At 41.3% G+C, this 19,745-nt stretch overlaps 1 protein-coding gene across 2 annotated transcripts in view; it reads right to left on the reverse strand.

Moving 5' to 3' along the window:
* Positions 1-19,745, reverse strand: part of CngA (Cyclic nucleotide-gated ion channel subunit A) — a 129,313-nt gene that overhangs the window by 15,197 nt on the left and 94,371 nt on the right. For both annotated transcript variants that reach the window (XM_074171374.1, XM_074171378.1), the window contains 2 exons: positions 18,371-18,601; positions 6,178-6,346 (listed from right to left, as the gene is read on the reverse strand). In XM_074171374.1, coding sequence (XP_074027475.1) covers positions 6,178-6,346; positions 18,371-18,601 — 400 coding nt within the window. The remainder of the gene's footprint in view (positions 1-6,177; positions 6,347-18,370; positions 18,602-19,745) is intronic.

The following is a 19,745-nucleotide window of genomic DNA, read 5'->3' on the forward strand; positions in this document are numbered from 1 at the left end:
GCAGCCGGTTCATTTTTATGTTCTGGTTTTTTGGCCGACTATACTCCCTTGTAGATCCCGACCATATTGGACCCATTATCATAAGATTTGCCACGACATTGTCCAATATCTAAATCAACACAAATTCAAAAGGAGAGAGCTGCGTAGTTCTCGTTGATTATTGAGGGTTTTGAAATTGGGGTTTTTATTTCCAACGCTTTCAGCAAATCCATCATCCTTCCTTTATTGCACGTATGGAGAAACGATGAGTTGTTGATTCGTCTGTAAAGTATGAATTTGAACGCCCTCTGAACTTGCCGCTCGGGGCAGAGGCCCCATCATGCCCCCCCCTAGCCTAAGCCCACCTAATAATTATTGTTAACACCTGCTGGTATAGTGAAGTATAACAGTACAAATGTCAGCTATGTCGGTTTAGAAGATACCCCGGCGAGGTTATCACTCGTTCGTGAACCCAAAAACGTATCAGTGGAAATGTCATGAATATTTTGATCATCTACGTAGGTTTTTTGCTGGAAATTTTCATAAGAGGGAGGGAGAGCAACCACCTGTTACCCTCCTGCATCTATTTTCCAGACAACGCAATACCGGCCCAACCTTCTGATATATGGATTAGAGAATGTCAAGAAAGAGTGTCTGACGAGGGAAATTGAATTATGTAAATTGCGATATGGTTGGCAAACAAGAAGGCAAAACAAAAACGGCAAATATTTGCAGGACAGTATCAACATCGGGGCTAATTTATGCGGGAGAATTATTATGATTCATAATTTTGCAAATTGTTTTCTTGCGTAAACTTTACTCGATAATAGATGTGAAACGGCCGCTCCCTTCCCTAGGGACATTTTTATGGAAGTTCCAAGTGAGAAGGGGTCATTAATATAGGCAAGAATCGATATTTTCGTGTTTTATGAGTCGGAGTTGATGTTTGTCGAAACATTAATTTCAATGAATACTACTAAAGTTCTATCCCAACACCAAATCGTTATTTTTAATACCTCAACACGTGTTTCAATCGCGAAGATAAAAGTAAATCTACATACAATGTTCACCTTATTTATACCATAGATATCACTGCTAGGTATCTGCGTCTTGATTGCCTTAAAATTAATTTCACATATGTCACAAACAGGATTTGAAGCTTTATAACTTCTCTTTATTATATGCGAGCGCTTTCGATAGCTGACTGTGCTATCATCTTCTTGGCTCTACTCAAAGAGTCAAGACGATGGAACTTTGTATACTCGCCATTGTGAAGCAGAACTGCTTTGAAACTTCTTTTTGAAGCACCTATGAAAATACGACATTGTGCTGGGTCATATGCGATATTAAATGTATCCATGGAACCTTCAATATTGGTTCAATGAACCAACTCGTCCTCTCGGACAAAGTAGGGCGTTATATAGAGTAGGGAGGGTGAGTATCGACCCACAGAACTTAGGCCACATGCGAACCATTGTACATCCTCCCAAGGAGTTGTCCTCCTAGGTCATCGTCCATCCTGTACTTTCCAGGAAGGTGGACAGGTCACTAGGGGACATCTCCTTTATATTGTCAGGTGTAAGCCAAGACTCGCCGAACACACACTCTCTTTGCCAACCTTGAGGGGTCTCACGGTGGCCTCCGCGAAGGTTTTGGAAGGTGCAGCGACATTACTGTCGTTGCGCGGCTTCTTCAACCTTCTTGGGGTGCCCTCCGTGGAGGTGCACAAATGAGGGAGCTTTCCTGCCGGTTACTTGCCTTTATTCAAGGCGGAGCCCTTGGCACCCGCCGCGCCAAGGGCTCCTGCAGCCACTCAGCTGTCGGCACGATTCCTTAGCTTGGGTAGGCTGGTCCAGGGTGGTATGTTTTGCAAAGGATTTTAGGGAGTTTCAGTTCCCTCACCCTACTTATTTCTGCCACTGACCAGGAGTCCGGCGACCCCGTCAGTAAGGCCACATTGGCTTCCCGGACAGGGCCTCCAGTCCCCAGGCCGTTCCCTCATCCGCCACCTGGGGACGCGCCCGATAGGTAGCCCAATCCACGGGGCAGAGGGCTTATTTTTATTGTGTAAGTAATGATAGGTTTTGGCCTGTATACATTCAAAAACAGTTATAAAAATTAAAATGTATCTATCTATTTATGACTTCAAGTAGCCCAAAAAACCCCTTTTTATGATACCAATTTGCGTTTCGCAAACTAACCTGACGTTCTGGAATTTTTTGAGTATTTTTTTTAGTTTTCACCTAAATACATATAAATGAGTTGAAAACATCCAGACATCTTTCTGTTGTATTGTATGATATGTAGTGATGATGTATGTCGTATCACCCCCATCTGGATCAAAAAGTGTCAAATCTGGATATTTCAAGGGCCTATTCTACTTTTCACTACTTCCAACCTCTCCAAAGGACGCCCCAAAGGGCTGAGACCACTAATTAACTACTGAGTTTATCCGGGACGCTATCGGACAGGTCACTCATCGATAATCTCGAATTGAATTTCCTCCCTGGTTCAAAACACTTCGAAATCTTCCAATCCCGATCGGCAATACGTCAAACGTCACTACTCTCGAACAGGATATTGATAAAGTAATCTAAAGCGGTCCCGGCATCCGCAACAACAAATTCACATCGCCTCCCCCCAGTGATTGTCATTAGAGGAGGCCTAATTAATTCCCGACTGGGGTTCCCGATACTGGAACAATTATCCGTCCACAGGGTGTCTTCCGCCGCATCACGCAGATCTGAAAAACATCCCCTTGGGCGTTCATTGCAGAGATGCACATGAGAAGTCGATCGTGATGAAGAGGTTGTTTTTTTTTTAAGTTTACATAGTGCGAGACGGTGGAAAAGTCGGTTTATCGATGTTTATTTAGAGCAAATGAAGGGTGGGATAGACCAATTAATTGTCGAAGCCCAGAGGCTTATACAGTCTGTATACCTAAAATTCATTCTTTCGTATCATCATACTCCAACATTTTTTTTGTGGCATTCTAACTACAACACAATATACACACATTTCTCATTATAGTATGTCTCAGTTTTGTGATTCTCTAAAATGGAATAACCTTTTCAATAGCTTGCAAAATAACTCCTCCTCCTAATCTACAATATTCAAAGAACATCTGTTGCTCTCGACTATTTCTCTGATAACATTTTTCTCAATATCGTACCCTAATAACCTAGAAAGCCCAGGGGCAAGAAAGTACTGGTAATCTTTCTGTAGAAATCAAATTCTAGAGCCTGATTACTTGTAATTACTGAAGAGTTGAACCTGAGAGTAGCCTTCAAAACTTGTTGCTCACCTAAAAATATATTGGTCAGATAAAGCAAGCTATTGAAACTCGTTTCGACAAACACGCAGTACACGCCTTGGGTAACGCCCACAAAATATAGTGTCATTTAACACGCCTTGAGAAACGTTCAGAAAAATATTGTGTCACTCAATAAGCCTTGAGGAACGCCCATAAAAATATAGTGTCATTTAACACGCCTTGGGGAACGTCCAGAAAAATATTGTATCGCTCAACAATCTTTAGGGAACGCCCAGAAAAATATAGTGTCATTTAACACGCCTTGAGGAACGCCCAGAAAAATATAGTGTCATTTAATACGCCTTGAGGAACGCCCAGAAAAATATTGTGTCACTCAATATGCCTTGAGGAAGGCCCATGAAAATATAGTGTCATTTAACACGCCTTGGGGAACGTCCAGAAAAATATTGTATCGCTCAACAATCTTTAGGGAACGCCCAGAAAAATATAGTGTCATTTAACACGCCTTGAGGAACGTCCAGAAAAATATAGTGTCATTTAATACGCCTTGAGGAACGCCCAGAAAAATATTGTGTCACTCAATATGCCTTGAGGAAGGCCCATGAAAATATAGTGTCACTTACCACGCCTTGGGGAACATCCAGAAAAATATTTTGTCGCTCAACAAGTCTTCAGGAACGCCAAGAAAAATATAGTCATTTAAAACGCCCTGAGGAACGCCCAGAAAAATATTGTGTCGCTCAACAAGCCTTGGGGAACGCCTAGAAAAATCTAGTGTCAAATCAAGTGTCTCTCGACACGCCTTGGGAAATATACAGAAAAATCTGATGTCATTCAACACGCCTTGGGGAACGGCAGGAAAATCTAGTGTCGCTTAACACGCCTTGGAACACGACCAGAAAAATCAAATGTCGACCAACACGCCTCGGGGAATAGCCAGAAAATTCTAATGTCATTCAATAACACGCCTTGGAAAACGACCAGAAAAATCTAGTGTCGTTCAACACGTCTTGGGGAATAGCCAGAAAATTCCAGTATCATTCAAAACGCTTTGGGGAACGACCAGAAAAATCAAATGTCGCTCAACACGCCTCGGGGAATAGCCAGAAAAATCTAATGTCATTCAATAACACGCCTTGGAAAACGACCAGAAAAATCTAGTGTCGTTCAACACGCCTCGGGGAATAGCCAGAAAAATCTAATGTCATTCAATAACACGCCTTGGAAAACAACCAGAAAAATCTAGTGTCGTTCGACACGTCTTGGGGAATAGCCAGAAAATTCTAGTGTCATTGAAAACGCTTTGAGGAACGACCAGTAACATCAAATGTCGCTCAACATGCCTCGAGGAATAGCCAGAAAAATCTAATGTCATTCAACATGCCTTTGGATGTGGGAAGAAAATCTAGTGTCGCTCAACTCGTCTTGGGGAATAGCCAGAAAATTCTAGTGTCATTCAAAACGCTTTGAGGAACGACCAGTAACATCAAATGTCGCTCAACACGCCTCGAGGAATAGCCAGAAAAATCTAATGTCATTCAATAACACGCCTTGGAAAACGACCAGAAAAATCTAGTGTCGTTCAACACGCCTCGGGGAATAGCCAGAAAAATCTAATGTCATTCAATAACACGCCTTGGAAAACGACCAGAAAAATCTAGTGTCGTTCAACACGCCTCGGGGAATAGCCAGAAAAATCTAATGTCATTCAATAACACGCCTTGGAAAACGACCAGAACAATCTAGTGTCGTTCAACACGCCTCGGGGAATAGCCAGAAAAATCTAATGTCATTCAATAACACGCCTTGGAAAACGACCAGAAAAATCAAATGTCGCTCAACACGCCTCGGGGAATAGCCAGAAAAATCTAATGTCATTCAATAACACGCCTTGGAAAACGACCAGAAAAATCTAGTGTCGTTCAACACGCCTCGGGGAATAGCCAGAAAAATCTAATGTCATTCAATAACACGCCTTGGAAAACGACCAGAAAAATCTAGTGTCGTTCGACACGTCTTGGGGAATAGCCAGAAAATTCTAGTGTCATTGAAAACGCTTTGAGAAACGACCAGTAACATCAAATGTCGCTCAACATGCCTCGAGGAATAGCCAGAAAAATCTAATGTCATTCAACATGCCTTTGGATGTGGGAAGAAAATCTAGTGTCGCTCAACTCGTCTTGGGGAATAGCCAGAAAATTCTAGTGTCATTCAAAACGCTTTGAGGAACGACCAGTAACATCAAATGTCGCTCAACACGCCTCGAGGAATAGCCAGAAAAATCTAATGTCATTCAATATGCCTTTGGATGTGGGAAGAAAATCTAGTGTCGCTCAACTCGTCTTGGGGAATAGCCAGAAAATTCTAGTGTCATTCAAAACGCTTCGAAGAACGACCAGTAACATCAAATGTCGCTCAACACGCCTCGAGGAATAGCCAGAAAAATCTAATGTCATTCAATAACACGCCTTGGAAAACGACTAGAAAAATCTAGTGTCGCTCAACACGCCTTGGGGAACAGCAATTCTAGAAATAGCAAAGTGTGGCATGAGAACTAGGAACAGTGATGAATGTCCCATTCCAAACAGCTCATTTTTAATGAATCGCTCTGTTAGAATTAGCAGGAACTCTAACGAGGAAATTCTCCTGAAATTTCTACCCGAAATCATTGAGGTGTATAGTAAAGCGAAAGTGTAATCCGGTAAATATGAATAAAGACTCTTCATAAAGCTAGAAAACTAGTTTTCATTATGTTCTGAAGACGCCATCTTGGTTCGCAAACCAACGATTTGATAGTGTTGGGTAAAAATTGATTTATACAGTTGTCAACATTGGCTCTATTAGAATCACTTGTCATAACCCACAGAGCACCAGGGCACAACGTATCAATAATAATAACACTTTTAAAGAATATTTGTACTCACCTTCGTGAGCATGGACCAAGGCATCCAAGATGTAGATGAGATCGCAGAGGTAATCCAGGGTCCACCACAGCGGCGTGATCCTTTCCTTGTTGTTCAACTCCCAAAATACCGCTCTTCCCAAGACGAAAATGACGTTGTAGAGCACCGCCAGGGATACGACCATGAGCCACTGTGGAAGGAAACGAAGAATTAGTTCCACTTTCGACGACCGCATCGCGACTATTCATTGAAAGTAGGTGAGAATTTCGGATGCCAGTTTATCACAGCTCTTCATGCTGGTAGCTGATGGCACCATTGATTTAGCGAACAGGGCGATCGGAAATTTCACTTGTTTCGTGATACTGTGACCAAGAAGAAGTAATAATGATGATAGTACAGTAGAAGTGACCGATACTTGATGAGAATACATTATAACGTACTGGCGAACGGCCCTGGCTCCGCACGGGTGTAATGCTGATACTAAATATAAATTCACCCACCGGAAAGTTGAGGGTATGGAAAAACAGTGGTGGAAAAATGATTTCGTTTTATGGACGTGCCAGTTTCCCCTGCGACTGGCGCTCGAGTTGGGCGCCGAGTTCGTAGGGGTGCGATGACGGAAAAAAAACAGATCGCACATCTACAACATGAAAAGAACCTTCATACGAAAGTTCAGCCTACTAAAATACGCTCCCCTTCCATCCCCAAGGGGGAAGCCCCAATTGGAACATTCGAAAACCCTTTCTTATTGCACATCGACAACATGAAACGAAGCTACATACTAGATGGTCTCCTTTCATAAAAATGACACTTGTGGAAGTGGATTCCTACAGTGAATGTAAAGAAGGTTTTTAACTACTTTATTTTTGGCGAGTATTTACCCACCCTTCTTTCTCATTCGAAGGGTCAAAGTTACGACGCTCCGAATAGCTTTGCATCACTTGTGAAGTTGAGTTTTCACGTCTTTTTTTACGATCTTTCTCGATTCCACTTTCCGGGTTCCCTTTTTTAAGGGTTTATACGACATGTGTTTTCAAGCCCATCGTTCCGGATTTGCAAGTAGAACATCTCCAGGGAACTTGTACAGACACAAGTCTTGAAGTTGGTCGGACTAATACCACAAATTGCGAGAATCTGGATTCGAAGAGAAGAGAAAATCTGCGATTCCAAGTGGCTCTCAAGGGTAGAACTCTGAACGTTTTAAAATCCATTAAATAAGTACTTACTTTTTAGAAATGTGGGTTAATCATATTCATTGACGAGTGGTCTATGAAATTTTAATCAATTCCAAATCAGAATGAAACAATATTTTGAATCTAGATGTTTAAACAGTGTAGAAGAGTATTTATAAAATGAGTTTTTATATAATTATAGTTGTATATAATTATAACATATAAGAAGGGCATGTTAGTTGTTGATTTTGGTATTGAAGATATATTTCTTGTCGCAGATTCACGATATTGTTAAACTCTTTGTGAATAATTTGTTTGTGCTATATTTATTATTGTTTAACATTTTGTTTTTTAATGTCTAAGCTATGACTATGCGTAGATGTTCACAACCTAGTGTTGATGTTCACACGTATCTACAAAGTCGTAGGTCTACATAAGAGGCAAGGGGTAAGGTGTTTTTCTCTTGAACCTGGAACATGTCATATACACCTCTGCGGAATATTAATCATTTTTTGGTTGATCTACACATCTTTATAAATAGTTCATTCCGAAATTTACTGCTTTCTTTCTTTTCTTTCTTTCACATTTTTTGTGTAAAGATGGAGAAATAGAAAGCCAAAACCTTCGTTTCCCAAAAAATATTCTCTCTCAAAAATATACCCCTTTCAATTTGTATATAATTATTGTTATGTTATTTATAAATGTAGATTACAATTTAGAGAATCTTGTGTGTAGTATGGATCAAGTGCACAAAGGAAGATATACATTTGTTTTTCTTGAGTTTTCCATGAGAAGTAAATTCATTAAATTTCGAATATCAGCCAAACCCTTGGTCTGAATCGGACACGAAAATGCGTTAGATAGATTTCTCAGGACTATTTTTCAAATTAGAGAAAACGGGAGTAAATAATAAGTGATTTTTTTGTTGGTATTTTTTTGGCAACACTGTTTTTGACCGATCACGCGTGAATCATGTCTTGTGTCATTGTCAAACTTGTTCAGTTTGGTCTATAATTTAACCATGAATCGACTTGCGAATGAACAACGCTTGCAAATTATTGAATTTTATTATCAAAATAATGCTCGGTGAAGAAAGTGTATCGTGCACTTCTTCCAATTCATGGGCAGTTTCCTCAGCCTACTCAGGGAGCTATTCGAAAGCTTGTGACTAAATTTCGAACCCAGTTTACATTATTGGACATTAAACCACCAACACGCGTACGTAGAGTGAGGACCGAAGAAAATATTGCGGCTGTATCCGCCAGCGTTCGTTAAGACCGTGAAATGTCGATTCGCCGCCGTTCGCAGCAATTGGGCCTCTGTTTCTCCACTACGTGGAAAATTTTTCGAAAGGATTTAGGTGTAAAACCTTATAAGATACAGCTGGTGCAAGAATTGAAGCCACACGACCTCCCACAATCTAACATTTGGTGAATGAACGCTGGCAAAGTTGGAGGAAGATCCACATTTTTATCGAAAAGTTGTGTTCAGCGACGAGGCTCATTTCTGGTTGAATGGATACGTTAACAAGCAAAATTGCCGCATCTGGAGTGAAGACCAGCCACAAGATTGCAAAAGCTACTGATGCATCCCGAAAAAGTCACTGTTTGGTGTGGATTATGGGTCGGTGGCATCATCGGGCCGTACTACTTCAAAGACGACAATGGCCGGAACGTTACTGTGAATGGCGAGCGCTACCGTGTGATGATTGAAGACTGTTTGTTGCCCAAAATGGAAGAATTGGACAGCCTGACATGTGGTTTCAACAAGTTAGGCTGTGCCACACGGCACGCGAAACAATGGCCCAACTAAGAGCCGCCTTCGGTGAACACGTTTGGGGGCCGTCAATTGGCCGCCTAGATCGTGTGATTTAACGCCTTTGGATTATTTCTTGTGGGATCATGTTAAGGCTCATGTCTACAGGGATAAACCAGCAACGACTGACGCTCTGGAAGCCAATATTGAAGCATTTATACTTGAAAAAGCAGTTGATATGTTAGAGAGAGTGTACCAAAATTGGACCTTGCGCATGGGCCATCTAAAGCGAAGCCGCGGATAACATTTGCATGAAATCATCTTCAAACATCAAATTATATTGATCGTTTTATCGATTCCAATAATGATTTAATCAATTTTTTCAAATTGTTTCCTTTTTTTAAATCAAATCCTATACCTTTTAAAAAATCACTCTCACCCTTTAGGTACGACAAAAATAATGGTCGTATTTTTGAAAACGAAATTTATTATTGTTCGATACATCATGGAATAGAAAAAAGTTCAGTACATTTTTTCGATATGAAAATCATTCATATAACAGTTACTTTGATCTTAAGAATATTTCACACTTGAATAATTACCAATTTCCCGACCTTCGGAACTTTTTTGATCAACCTGCTGTCTTTTCAGCACATTGTTATAGTAACCTGTCAAATATGTGTCTACTACCCTCTCAAATGTTCCGTGATGCCTGGTAGGCCATACAAACCATGCTATTTTCTTCTTCTTTTTTCGGACAGGTACTTGACATGCAGGAGTACACAAAATTAAAGCAATACGACCAACGACGTAATTCCGAAATTCCATTTTCCCAAACAGCGCCATTCCGACACAGAGCCAGAATCTAATCTCCAACGAGTATTGCGAATCGCGCGCGGGGTCGAAATTAAACTCTTTTCAAACCTCTTGTTGACAGCGTGTCAAGGATTACGTAGTAGGTGGGCGTTGCGATCCTATGTCGCCCACTTTTGAATGTACGTGTGTTAGATGAACTATTGAAACACCACGTTCGCGTCTCTTTGAGGATGTTTCGTTTTCTAAAAAGAGAAAAAGAATAGCTGAATCCTCAGCTCGATTCTGTTCAGCCACAGACGTTTTTTAGTTATCGCAGATCAATTCTGGATACTCCCAGCTTTGTAGACATAAATGTACCACTCACATAATCAGTGTTTCAGTACATATTTCCAAAGAAATATATTTGTTCCTTTTCCTGCTCGTCATTTTAGGTTTGCGAATTTCTAACATTTCATCTTCATAATAGTGTGTAGTTGGCTTTCCTGTTGAAGTTTATATTGGTACAGCTTGCCAAACATAAGGGTTAAAAATTATTACAAGCAGTGTTGCCACAAACCTTTGAAAATAGTACTACTTTGAAAATAGGTTAAGAAAAAAGTACTAGATCGAACAAAAAGTACTAAAAAGGCAAAACCAAGAACATTGATATAATTAGAATATGTCCACCTTTTCCTTTAATAGTCACAGTTTTTTATTGATTTTCAATCTAATTTCAACAATAATAACAAATAATGACAAGTGACAAGAGATGGACAACAAGGAAAATGTGACAATTGACATGAAAATGTCTAAGCAATAAGTTTCGTCTTGTAAAACTGAATATATGGACATGATTTTATGTCGAAAATTAATACAAATTTCAAGCATATTAAATAGCTACAATTTTTGATACGGCTACGGCTAGTTAGACTGATCTGATAAACAATATTGTGAAAAAGTACTAAAACATTAAACGGTGTATTTAAAGTATTTAATGAGTACGTGTTAGGAATCACACATTAATAGGTCAGACCTCGTTAGTCCTTAGCTCGCACAAGTTTCTCAACTTCTGAGAGTTGTTGTTCGTATGAGGGCGACAGCTAATTAACGGAAAAACAGATTTTCTTTAATTTCATCAGTTCGGACTTTTATCCGTAGAAAATTTATCTGTAGAAAATTAAAAAAGATAAGCTGAAAACAATTATATTAAGTAAAAAAAAACTGAAATTACAATGAAATAAAATACAAGCAACAATCAAAAAATCAAACTATCAACGCGAGATGAAAATTAAAAAATTAATAACAAGAAATGAAAATTAAAGAGATTGCAAACCAAGTTAATTCACGACGTTTCGATTGTCGGTATCCACAATCGTCTACGGGTGATAATTGGACTTATTCCTCCGAGATCTGACTATTTATAGGTCATTCGAGTCACCTATTCCCTCTCTCCGCTTCATCGGTTTTAGCGGAAGCTGACCGTTTGGCGGGATTTGGTCGTGTTCCGCTTGATTTGTGGTTTCCATATGTTGCGTATCTCTACGCTAGTTTGGTGTAATGCCTTGTTGGACAACATATATGCGGTTTCTTTGAATTTTCTCCTAAACCAGTGTTCTTCCTTGTGTATGATTTCAGCTTGAGCCCACTTGATGTTATGTTGATGAGTCCTGCTATTCCTGATTAGCCGGTTTCTCCTCGCTGTGTGTGTTTCTTATGCTCGGCAATGCGAACTTTCAATGTCCTCTTAGTTTCACCGATGTATAATTCTCCGCACTCGCAGGGTATCCGGTAAATGCAAATCTTGGAATTGCAGCCCGCCTTTGGTGGCCTGGTTTTTATGCGGCTGCTACGGATAGTGTTCCCAGATCTGAAGCAGGTTCTAATGTTATACTTGGAACCAATCCTTCTCATCTTTTTCTACAATCCTCTGATGTAGAGAAGTACAAGTACTGGTTGTGGTGGCTTCTCTTCCTTGTGGAGCTCTTGCCGTCTTCTAGCTAAAGCCTGTTCTACCATCACTTTGGAGTAACCATTTTGTTGAAAGTCATTTTTGATGATGCCTAGTTCTTTTCGAGGCCTTCTTCATTGTAAAACTTACGTTGTTAATGTGCTTCAGGAAGGTGTCTAGTTCTGCATTCCCATGGTTCTATATTATGAAAGTGTCGTCCACGTATCTCAGCCAGACTCGGGGCTTCTTGTGGACTTCTTCATTCCCTATTTTCTCCCCTTCTAAGGCAATAGAGATTCAAAAGGTGCACAAACAAGGTCAGGAAATCTGATTAAGAGAAAACAAGCCACGCCTTTTAGTAATTATAATAATATATTTCTTGTAGTGTTCCTGTGTCCTTGTTTGTCCCTGAAAAAATTGATTATTTTAAGTGCTTCATTAAAAAAACTACAACTACGTTTCCATAAACCTCTTTTTTGTGTATTCCCTTTCCTGCCAGTTCTTGACAGGAAAAGAGCTCCCCGGTACGGAATTAATTGCCCAACTAATTTAGTAATTGCCTAATCAATTTCCAGAGTCATCCGTTCTCTCCAGATATCCTGAGCCAGAATTGCTAACCGGCATCCAGAGAAAGTTTTCGTCCGCTTTTTCCGGAAAGTTAATGAAAATTTCTGTTCCTACGTTGTTCCGTATTCCGGGGACACACTTTTGGTTTAGTTGGGGAAGGTCAATAGTCGAGGAGGCAGAATAAATAAATTCTTCCACGGTACGGAATTGGACGAAATAGTTCAGAAATCTATACCCAATGTGAAGTTCGAGGTGTACTGAGTTGAACCTCAAAACGATGAGCAGCCACAGTCCGTTGCGTATTCCTGATATGTACCGCTCTTGATGGGATCAAATGTGCCAAGTCACTTGAACACTTCCCGTGAAAGTTACTATAGAAGAGAGACAAATATCCAACCTTTCTTCGATGTTCCAGACTATCATTCAGTTGTCTTGTGCTTGTTTTCTTTGTGTCTTACTTTGGCATTGTCTCTTCTTTTCATTAGTTTCTTGATTTCAGTAGTCAACCACGGAGGATATTCTTCAGTAATCCTAATGCGTATTATACAGACTGAGTAACTTTTTAGTAAGTATTCCGTTCTTCGATTCTTTTCTCAGAAGACCCCTTTATGAAGGTTTATTGTTATGTGGGTTTACAGGTACTTCCTCTCAGCGTTTTCTCTTACCCCTTTCGGTGGTTTCATCCCATATAGCGAGTTGATATGCGGAAATTATTGGCTGGGTAGCTGTAAAGGGCATTTGAAATCAGATAAACATTTCCAAAGACTGAATATTTTCTATGCCCAATCCTCACCTAATTCACATCTGACTTCTTCTAGTTCACTCAACACCTCATTGAAAACTTGGATTTAAGTTTGTCACAAACTCTCGACTCTTATTGTTCGTGCTTTCGATGTTGAAGAAGCTGTTGTTGTTTTCAAGTTACGTCTCTTTTTTCTTGTTCTTTTTCTTCGATTGGGGAATGGTTAATGAAGTATCCTCTTTTTTCATTGTTTTTCTCTTTGATTCTTATTTACGTTTCGCTGTTATTCATTCATAGAAGTACCTTGCTGACTCTTATTTTCGTGTGATAGCTGAATGGAAAACCGGTTGTTTGGCTTCTTGTCTCTTTCGAAAAGAAACTTCAACATCGTGTTAATAAATAAAATTGTTTTGACTAAATATATGTTGTAGAAAGCATCTTGAGGTATGCGTTACAGTAGTTAATGCAAGTAGAAGTTATCCACATCCTCGAAGTACACTTCGACAAAAATATCGAGTCATACATCTACCATCTTTAAAAAAAATATTAATATTGATTGGTCTAGTGAAATAGCCTGGAAAACTCGACGGAAAAGTTCATGTTGTTCCATTAATCAACAAGAATAGCATATCTCAATCTATAGATGTACAAAGTGAAGTCTTGATTATTTTGGGCGTCGTCAGTACCGCGTGCCCGGTTTCCGCGGTCAGTAATTTGATATACTGTTGTCCGGGTTGAACCGCGTCTGTTATTTTTATTTTTTCGACCAGAGAAATTGACACGTCTCATCTCAAACTCACGCGTTGGCTCCGATACGTGGATGGCGTCACCCCACGAGTTACACGAGGGACAGGCCAATCAGACAAAAGCTTTTCACCCCTACATCCATGGAGTTACTGACAAAATGAGCCAAATTCTGAAGAAATATAACGTAAAGACAGTATTCACAGCTAACAACCAAATCTCCACTATTTTTAAGAACACCCAAGGACACGATACGCAATAAAGCACAGAGCATTTACGAAATATCATGTTCTCACTGTCACACAACTCATACCGATCTCGATTTCCCTGCCATTCATTCTTATGGCACCCGGTCATAAGAATGAATGGCAGGGAAATCGAGATCGGTATGAGCGTGAGATACCTAGGAATTGTGGTGGACTCTGGACTGCTGTTCATAGAGCACCACAAGGAGGTAAGAAAGAAGGTGAACGTGCTTGCAGGGAAAATGAGAAGATGGACCGGGCGGGACATCGGGCTCAGGAGAGAAAGCATTAGAGTGATTTATGAAAGGGTTGCTAAACCTGCAATAATGTACGGCGTGCAGGTGTGGGGGAGTAGAGTACACGACAGTAGAGTCAGGAGACAGCTCAGCGCGGCCCAAAGGCCATTCCTGATTGCCTCATGTGGGGCCTACAGGACGGCGCCGACGGCGGCGCTCAGCGTGATCTCGGGTATTGCGCCACTTCATGTTGAAGTCAAGGCCAGATACCATGAATGGAGGATGAATGGAGAAAGGAAGATTGAGGACAGAGTGAAAGGGATGGATAGGGTACTCCCCTGGATGCAAGGAATGTTGCTGGAGGAAGCGGAGGACGAGGGTATGGTTGAAGTGTATGTGGACGCCGGAGCGAACATGGAAGACGAAAGAATGGGCATAGGTTGGGCGTACTAAAGGATCGAAGGGGAATGGGTACGAGGAAATGAACGGATAAACGGACAGAGCAGCGTGAACGAGGCAGAGCTCGAGAAAGTGATAGGTATATGGAGTATGAACGAGAGCGTGAGAGTGGTCAGTGATTCTGCCGTGGCTGTGGAAAGGATGAATGCGGGAAGATCGAAGAATAAAAGAGTAGTAGCGATACAGAGAATGATTGAGGCAACGAAAGAAAGGGAGGCACGGACCCAAATAGTATGGCGTAGGGGCCACCAGTGTAGTAATCATGGCAATCAGAAAGCCCATGAAGAGGCAACTCGGAGCCTCAACCTGGAAAACGTTACCTGGAATGTAAGAAGAATGGACAGTAAGAATGAGGAGAGAAAAAGGATAAAAAGGTGTATAAGGGAAGAATGGCAGAAGGAGTGGGAAGAAGGAACGAATGGGCGACTGTTATACAGGTACTGTAGAACAGTCGGATTTGAATCCCTCAATCTGTCGAGGAAGGCTGTCCAATTGTTCACGGGGCATGGTAACTTCCCGGGTTACCTTGCCAGGTTCAACCTGGGACCTGAGGTGCCATGCCCTTGTGGCTGGGGGGAGCCTGAAACGGCAGAGCATGTGCTAGAGAGGTGCATGGAGGGAGAAAAAATCGGATGGCGCGAATGGAAGGAACGACTGGAGCGAGAAAATGGAGAAATGCAGTTTAGGGGAATCAATGAGAATAAATAGGAATGGATTCGGGTAGCGAATGAATGGGCGGAATGTGTGGTGAGGGATGAAAGGGAATAAAAGACGGGCAGACTGCCACATATATTACTGATAGGAAAGGTGATGAGCGATACGCGCCCCAGTCCTGTCACTGGCCTGGCGAGTGAACCCCAAGTTATGTATTATTCTGGAACGCCAGATAATAGAATGTATTGTAGATGTAGTTAGATAGACATTAGTTAAATAATAGTTATTGTTGAAGAATGTAAATTTTAAGTTTGTAGAAATTGAATGTAATAATTTGTAGTAACAATAAAGATAAATGGGTCTTCTACCCCCGTTGGTTTCGTCCCTTCGTGTGGCCGGCGTTAAAACGTCGACTACACGAAGGGGGGTGAGTTCGGAGGAGTAGGGGTTCCATTGACAGTGGTGGCGTTAGATAGAGGGAAGATGCCTAGTTGCAAGGCTCTATGGCCAGGTCAGCGGAAGGCAATGGCATTATTCATGTCCCACAACTCACATCAGCCAGACCAGTAGAAGAATTTCCAACAGAGCCTATGAACATCATCATCTCTCTTTAAACACCACCAGGAAACAGGCCACACAGTAAGCTTCGAAAACACCAAGACCATTGCTACGGAAAAATATTCAGGCCATGATAATTCGGGAAGCAATCGAAATTGAAAAACGTCCTAACTGCCTTAACAAGCGAGATGATTCGCAGAGACTACCACAAACATGAATGTCATTGTTGTCACGCAAGATACCTGAAAATATCTCAGGTACCCGCTCAGGCAGACCGGACTACAATATTAATATGGGCCTCGAACAATAGAGTGACCAGGCGAAAGAATAGCACCTAAAGGCTGACTTTCGACCAAAAGAGGTCAGATGTCAATCTTGCTGAAGTGCCCATCAGTGAGTTGAGGACCGCTCGGAGAGCGGGGGTGGATAGAGTGGGGTAGTAGGTTCTCGCTAAATAGCTGGGGGGGGAAACTTCTACTTCAGGGCACTCAACCCGGGAGGGGTCATGAGGGGGGTAGAGTGAACTTAGAGTGGAAGACAACAATCATAGAGCTAGTAACAAAACTTGGGGACATGAGAGATTACGACCTCGTCCTCGAGTCATGTAAGTATAAATCTAAGTGATTCTTAAAAATGGCTCCAAATCAGTTGCCGAAACGTCGAAGAGATGAAAATTACAGACGCGGTTCAACTCGGACAACAGTATATCAGTGAAAATAATCCTTATGAGAATAAAATACACAGAACACGGAGCGAAACCCGAGAAAACAGCTCATCATACTTTGTCCGTGAGAATCTTCGAGCTTTCGAAAGCGGTGATAGTGTTACGTTATATGCTCACTGTCAACAGTATATGCCGACCGCACACTGAACACTGAGACATGCGAAGAGAGGCGAGGAAATCGTTTGTCCGAAATACGGCGCTGTGCGTTAGAGCGCCCGTACACGAGCCACATTTTGCGGTGGGACCACACAATTGCAGTCGCGTTTCAGCGAACTCAAGCCGCCCATAAGAAATACTGTACTACACGTACACGGGCGTTCACCAAAGTCAAAACGGACGTCTGCAGTCAACTTGCCGCTGATTTCCGCCGAGATGTCATCGCGACATCCGCCGTACACTAACCACAAACTTGCAGTCGTACCCAACCGCGTACACCGTCGCGTACTTTTTCTCATATTGGTCTCACAGCATTCAGTTTTTGATTTCAAAATTCTAATCAATTCATCAAAAGAACTCATGGACATTCTGAAGTAATTAAATTTTTTTTTCGTCTTGTCGGAGTTTACCGGTTGTTGCTTGTATGTTATTTCATTGTAATTTCAGTTTTTTACTTTATAAAATTGTTTTTTCAGCTAATCTTTTCAATTTTTTTACAGATTCTTTCAGGGATTTTAAATCAATCTATGTCATATTACCACCACCTTCAAAGAAAGTATAGAAATTTCCTTCCTGAAGTGGATGTACCCAAAACGATCGTACCTTCGTCTTCTCCTTCTCCTCAAAATAAGAAGTAGTATTGCTTCTTCTTCGAAATTCATATTAAAACTGGCACTAAACTCTGACACCACAAAATATAGATGTCAGTTGCTTCAACTGCAAGTGCGGTTTATAAGACCACAAGTCGACCACAAAAATGTGGTTGGGTCAACCGCGAAGTGCAGTCAACGTGGCCACAATGTTGTGGTTGTCTCAACTGCAAATATGTGGTCCGTGCCCGGCCGGACTTGGAGTGAGGAGAAAGGGAACAAGACATACTGACGTCGTTATGCGTTACGTTACCAAGCGGTTTACCCTTCCTTAAGAAATTATCACTTCAAAACATGTTGATAATCAATTTCTCTTTCCAGTTGGTGAAGGAGTTATGAGATACCTATTCCCACATTCAAACTACAATAACTTCGCAACCGGTTATCTAAAATCAAAAAAATAGAGAATTGAAATACCTTTTATACGAAATGTCACAAGACATCCCTTTTAATTTGAAAAAAAATCCTTTCAGTGGCTGGTGATGTCACATTATTGGCTTTTCCATGAAAAAGTACTGAAATGATTCCTTTTCATGTAAATTTTGCCCGACTTTGATACCTTTCCCCATGCGAAATTTAAGAGAGGAGGGGCTTTTTACGTCCGCCCTGTATATCTCCTCAAAACAATCATCATATTTATTTTGAACCCCCGTTACTCCAAAAGGGAGAAGGGGTGAGTATGAACGTATGCTTGAAAAATTTCTGTTCAGTAATAAAAATTGACGTGGTTCTGGATTCGTCTCATAGATGGCCGCACGTGTGGTTTCTTTCATACAAACCCTGCATGAATACTCCCCAGAAATACTCACGACATAATGCGAGGGCAACGTAGGATTCACAACGATCCTGTGGCCCATGCAAATCGGGCCCTGGAAATCGTCCTTTTCCGCCGAGGCCTCCTGGTGGCTCTTGTCGAATAGCCAGCTGGGCGACTCCTTTCTTGACAGCCTGCGGAATCTGACGGCTGCTCTCAGGGATTCCACGACTTGACCTAGCCTGCTTCGAACTGCCGACAAGAGGCGTTGCTGCTGGTTATTCTCCTGGAAAAAGAAGCCGGGATTAGGGAGAACGGAAATTGATGATGCGGTTCAAGACGCGAAATGTTCTAGCATCGTGTGTTTCGGAAAAATGTACAAGGTCTGTGTGTTTGAGCTCCGATTGATGACGGATGAAAAGGGTCTGAAATACAGTAGATATACTAGAAACACATTTCTAGAAAATCATTTATTTATTCATCAACTTCCATTTTGTCTCCGTCAAAGTAGTCCCCCTCAGATTTAATGAATACACTTGTGCGTTTTTTTCAGTCCTCGAAACAGTTCTGATAGGAGAAGGAAAAAGTCGCAGGGAACCAAGTCTGGTGAATACGGTGGCTGAGGCAGCGATACTCAATGATCCTCTACTGAAAGCGCGGAGTAAATTTTTATGTTTTTTTTTTGTTGGACCGGTACTTCCGGAATCGCCCTCGTATATACTCGTCTCAACTTGTTGCCATGCGTGACGTAATCATGCTGGTTCGGTTTGTAACAGTCACAGTCCGTCTCTACTAGTTCTTGGTAACGCCATTGGTCATTTGTTACAAATAGTATTTACTCTTCATTGGTGAACGACACTGGATTTCTTCGACTTCCCAACGTTAAAACCCAACTCCATTCTGAAACTGTAAGCATTCAATAACTCAATTTCCTTAACAAAGCAGCAGAGAAGTAGGAAAAATATTTGTCGGGTGTAGGCCAGTGTCCGCCATGGTATTAGCCAGGGACGTAGTTGTTTATAACAATTGAAACAATTCCCTGCCTCGCTGCTGCGAAATGGAATCTTTCCCATCGTGATTCACCTCGTCTAGTACGTAATATGGCTAATAAAAACCGCCAAATATGGCGCTTGTTATTGACAGGCCTATTACGGCCGAAAAGTCATTCATATCTGCCCGTTACAAAATATCCTCACGTCCGATCCATCAGGAAACATATAAATAACATGAATATTGATGAAAGTCCCTTCAAACGAGCTTCATAATCCACCAATCACGAAATCTACTCGGGGGATGAACCTCGGGGTTTTTTTGCCATGAATGTGGCCTCATTTCCGCTGAGACATGGGATCCGTGGGAAGATAAAGGAGATCCATTATCTTTATATCTGTACTGAGCGGATTCCTAATTGAAATACTTATCGCAAGTCT

The sequence above is a fragment of the Leptinotarsa decemlineata genome, unplaced genomic scaffold (genome assembly GCF_025532065.1).
Source record: "Leptinotarsa decemlineata unplaced genomic scaffold, Ldec_3_MD MMD2_P_RNA_scaffold_12, whole genome shotgun sequence".
NCBI classification, from domain to species: domain Eukaryota; kingdom Metazoa; phylum Arthropoda; class Insecta; order Coleoptera; family Chrysomelidae; genus Leptinotarsa; species Leptinotarsa decemlineata.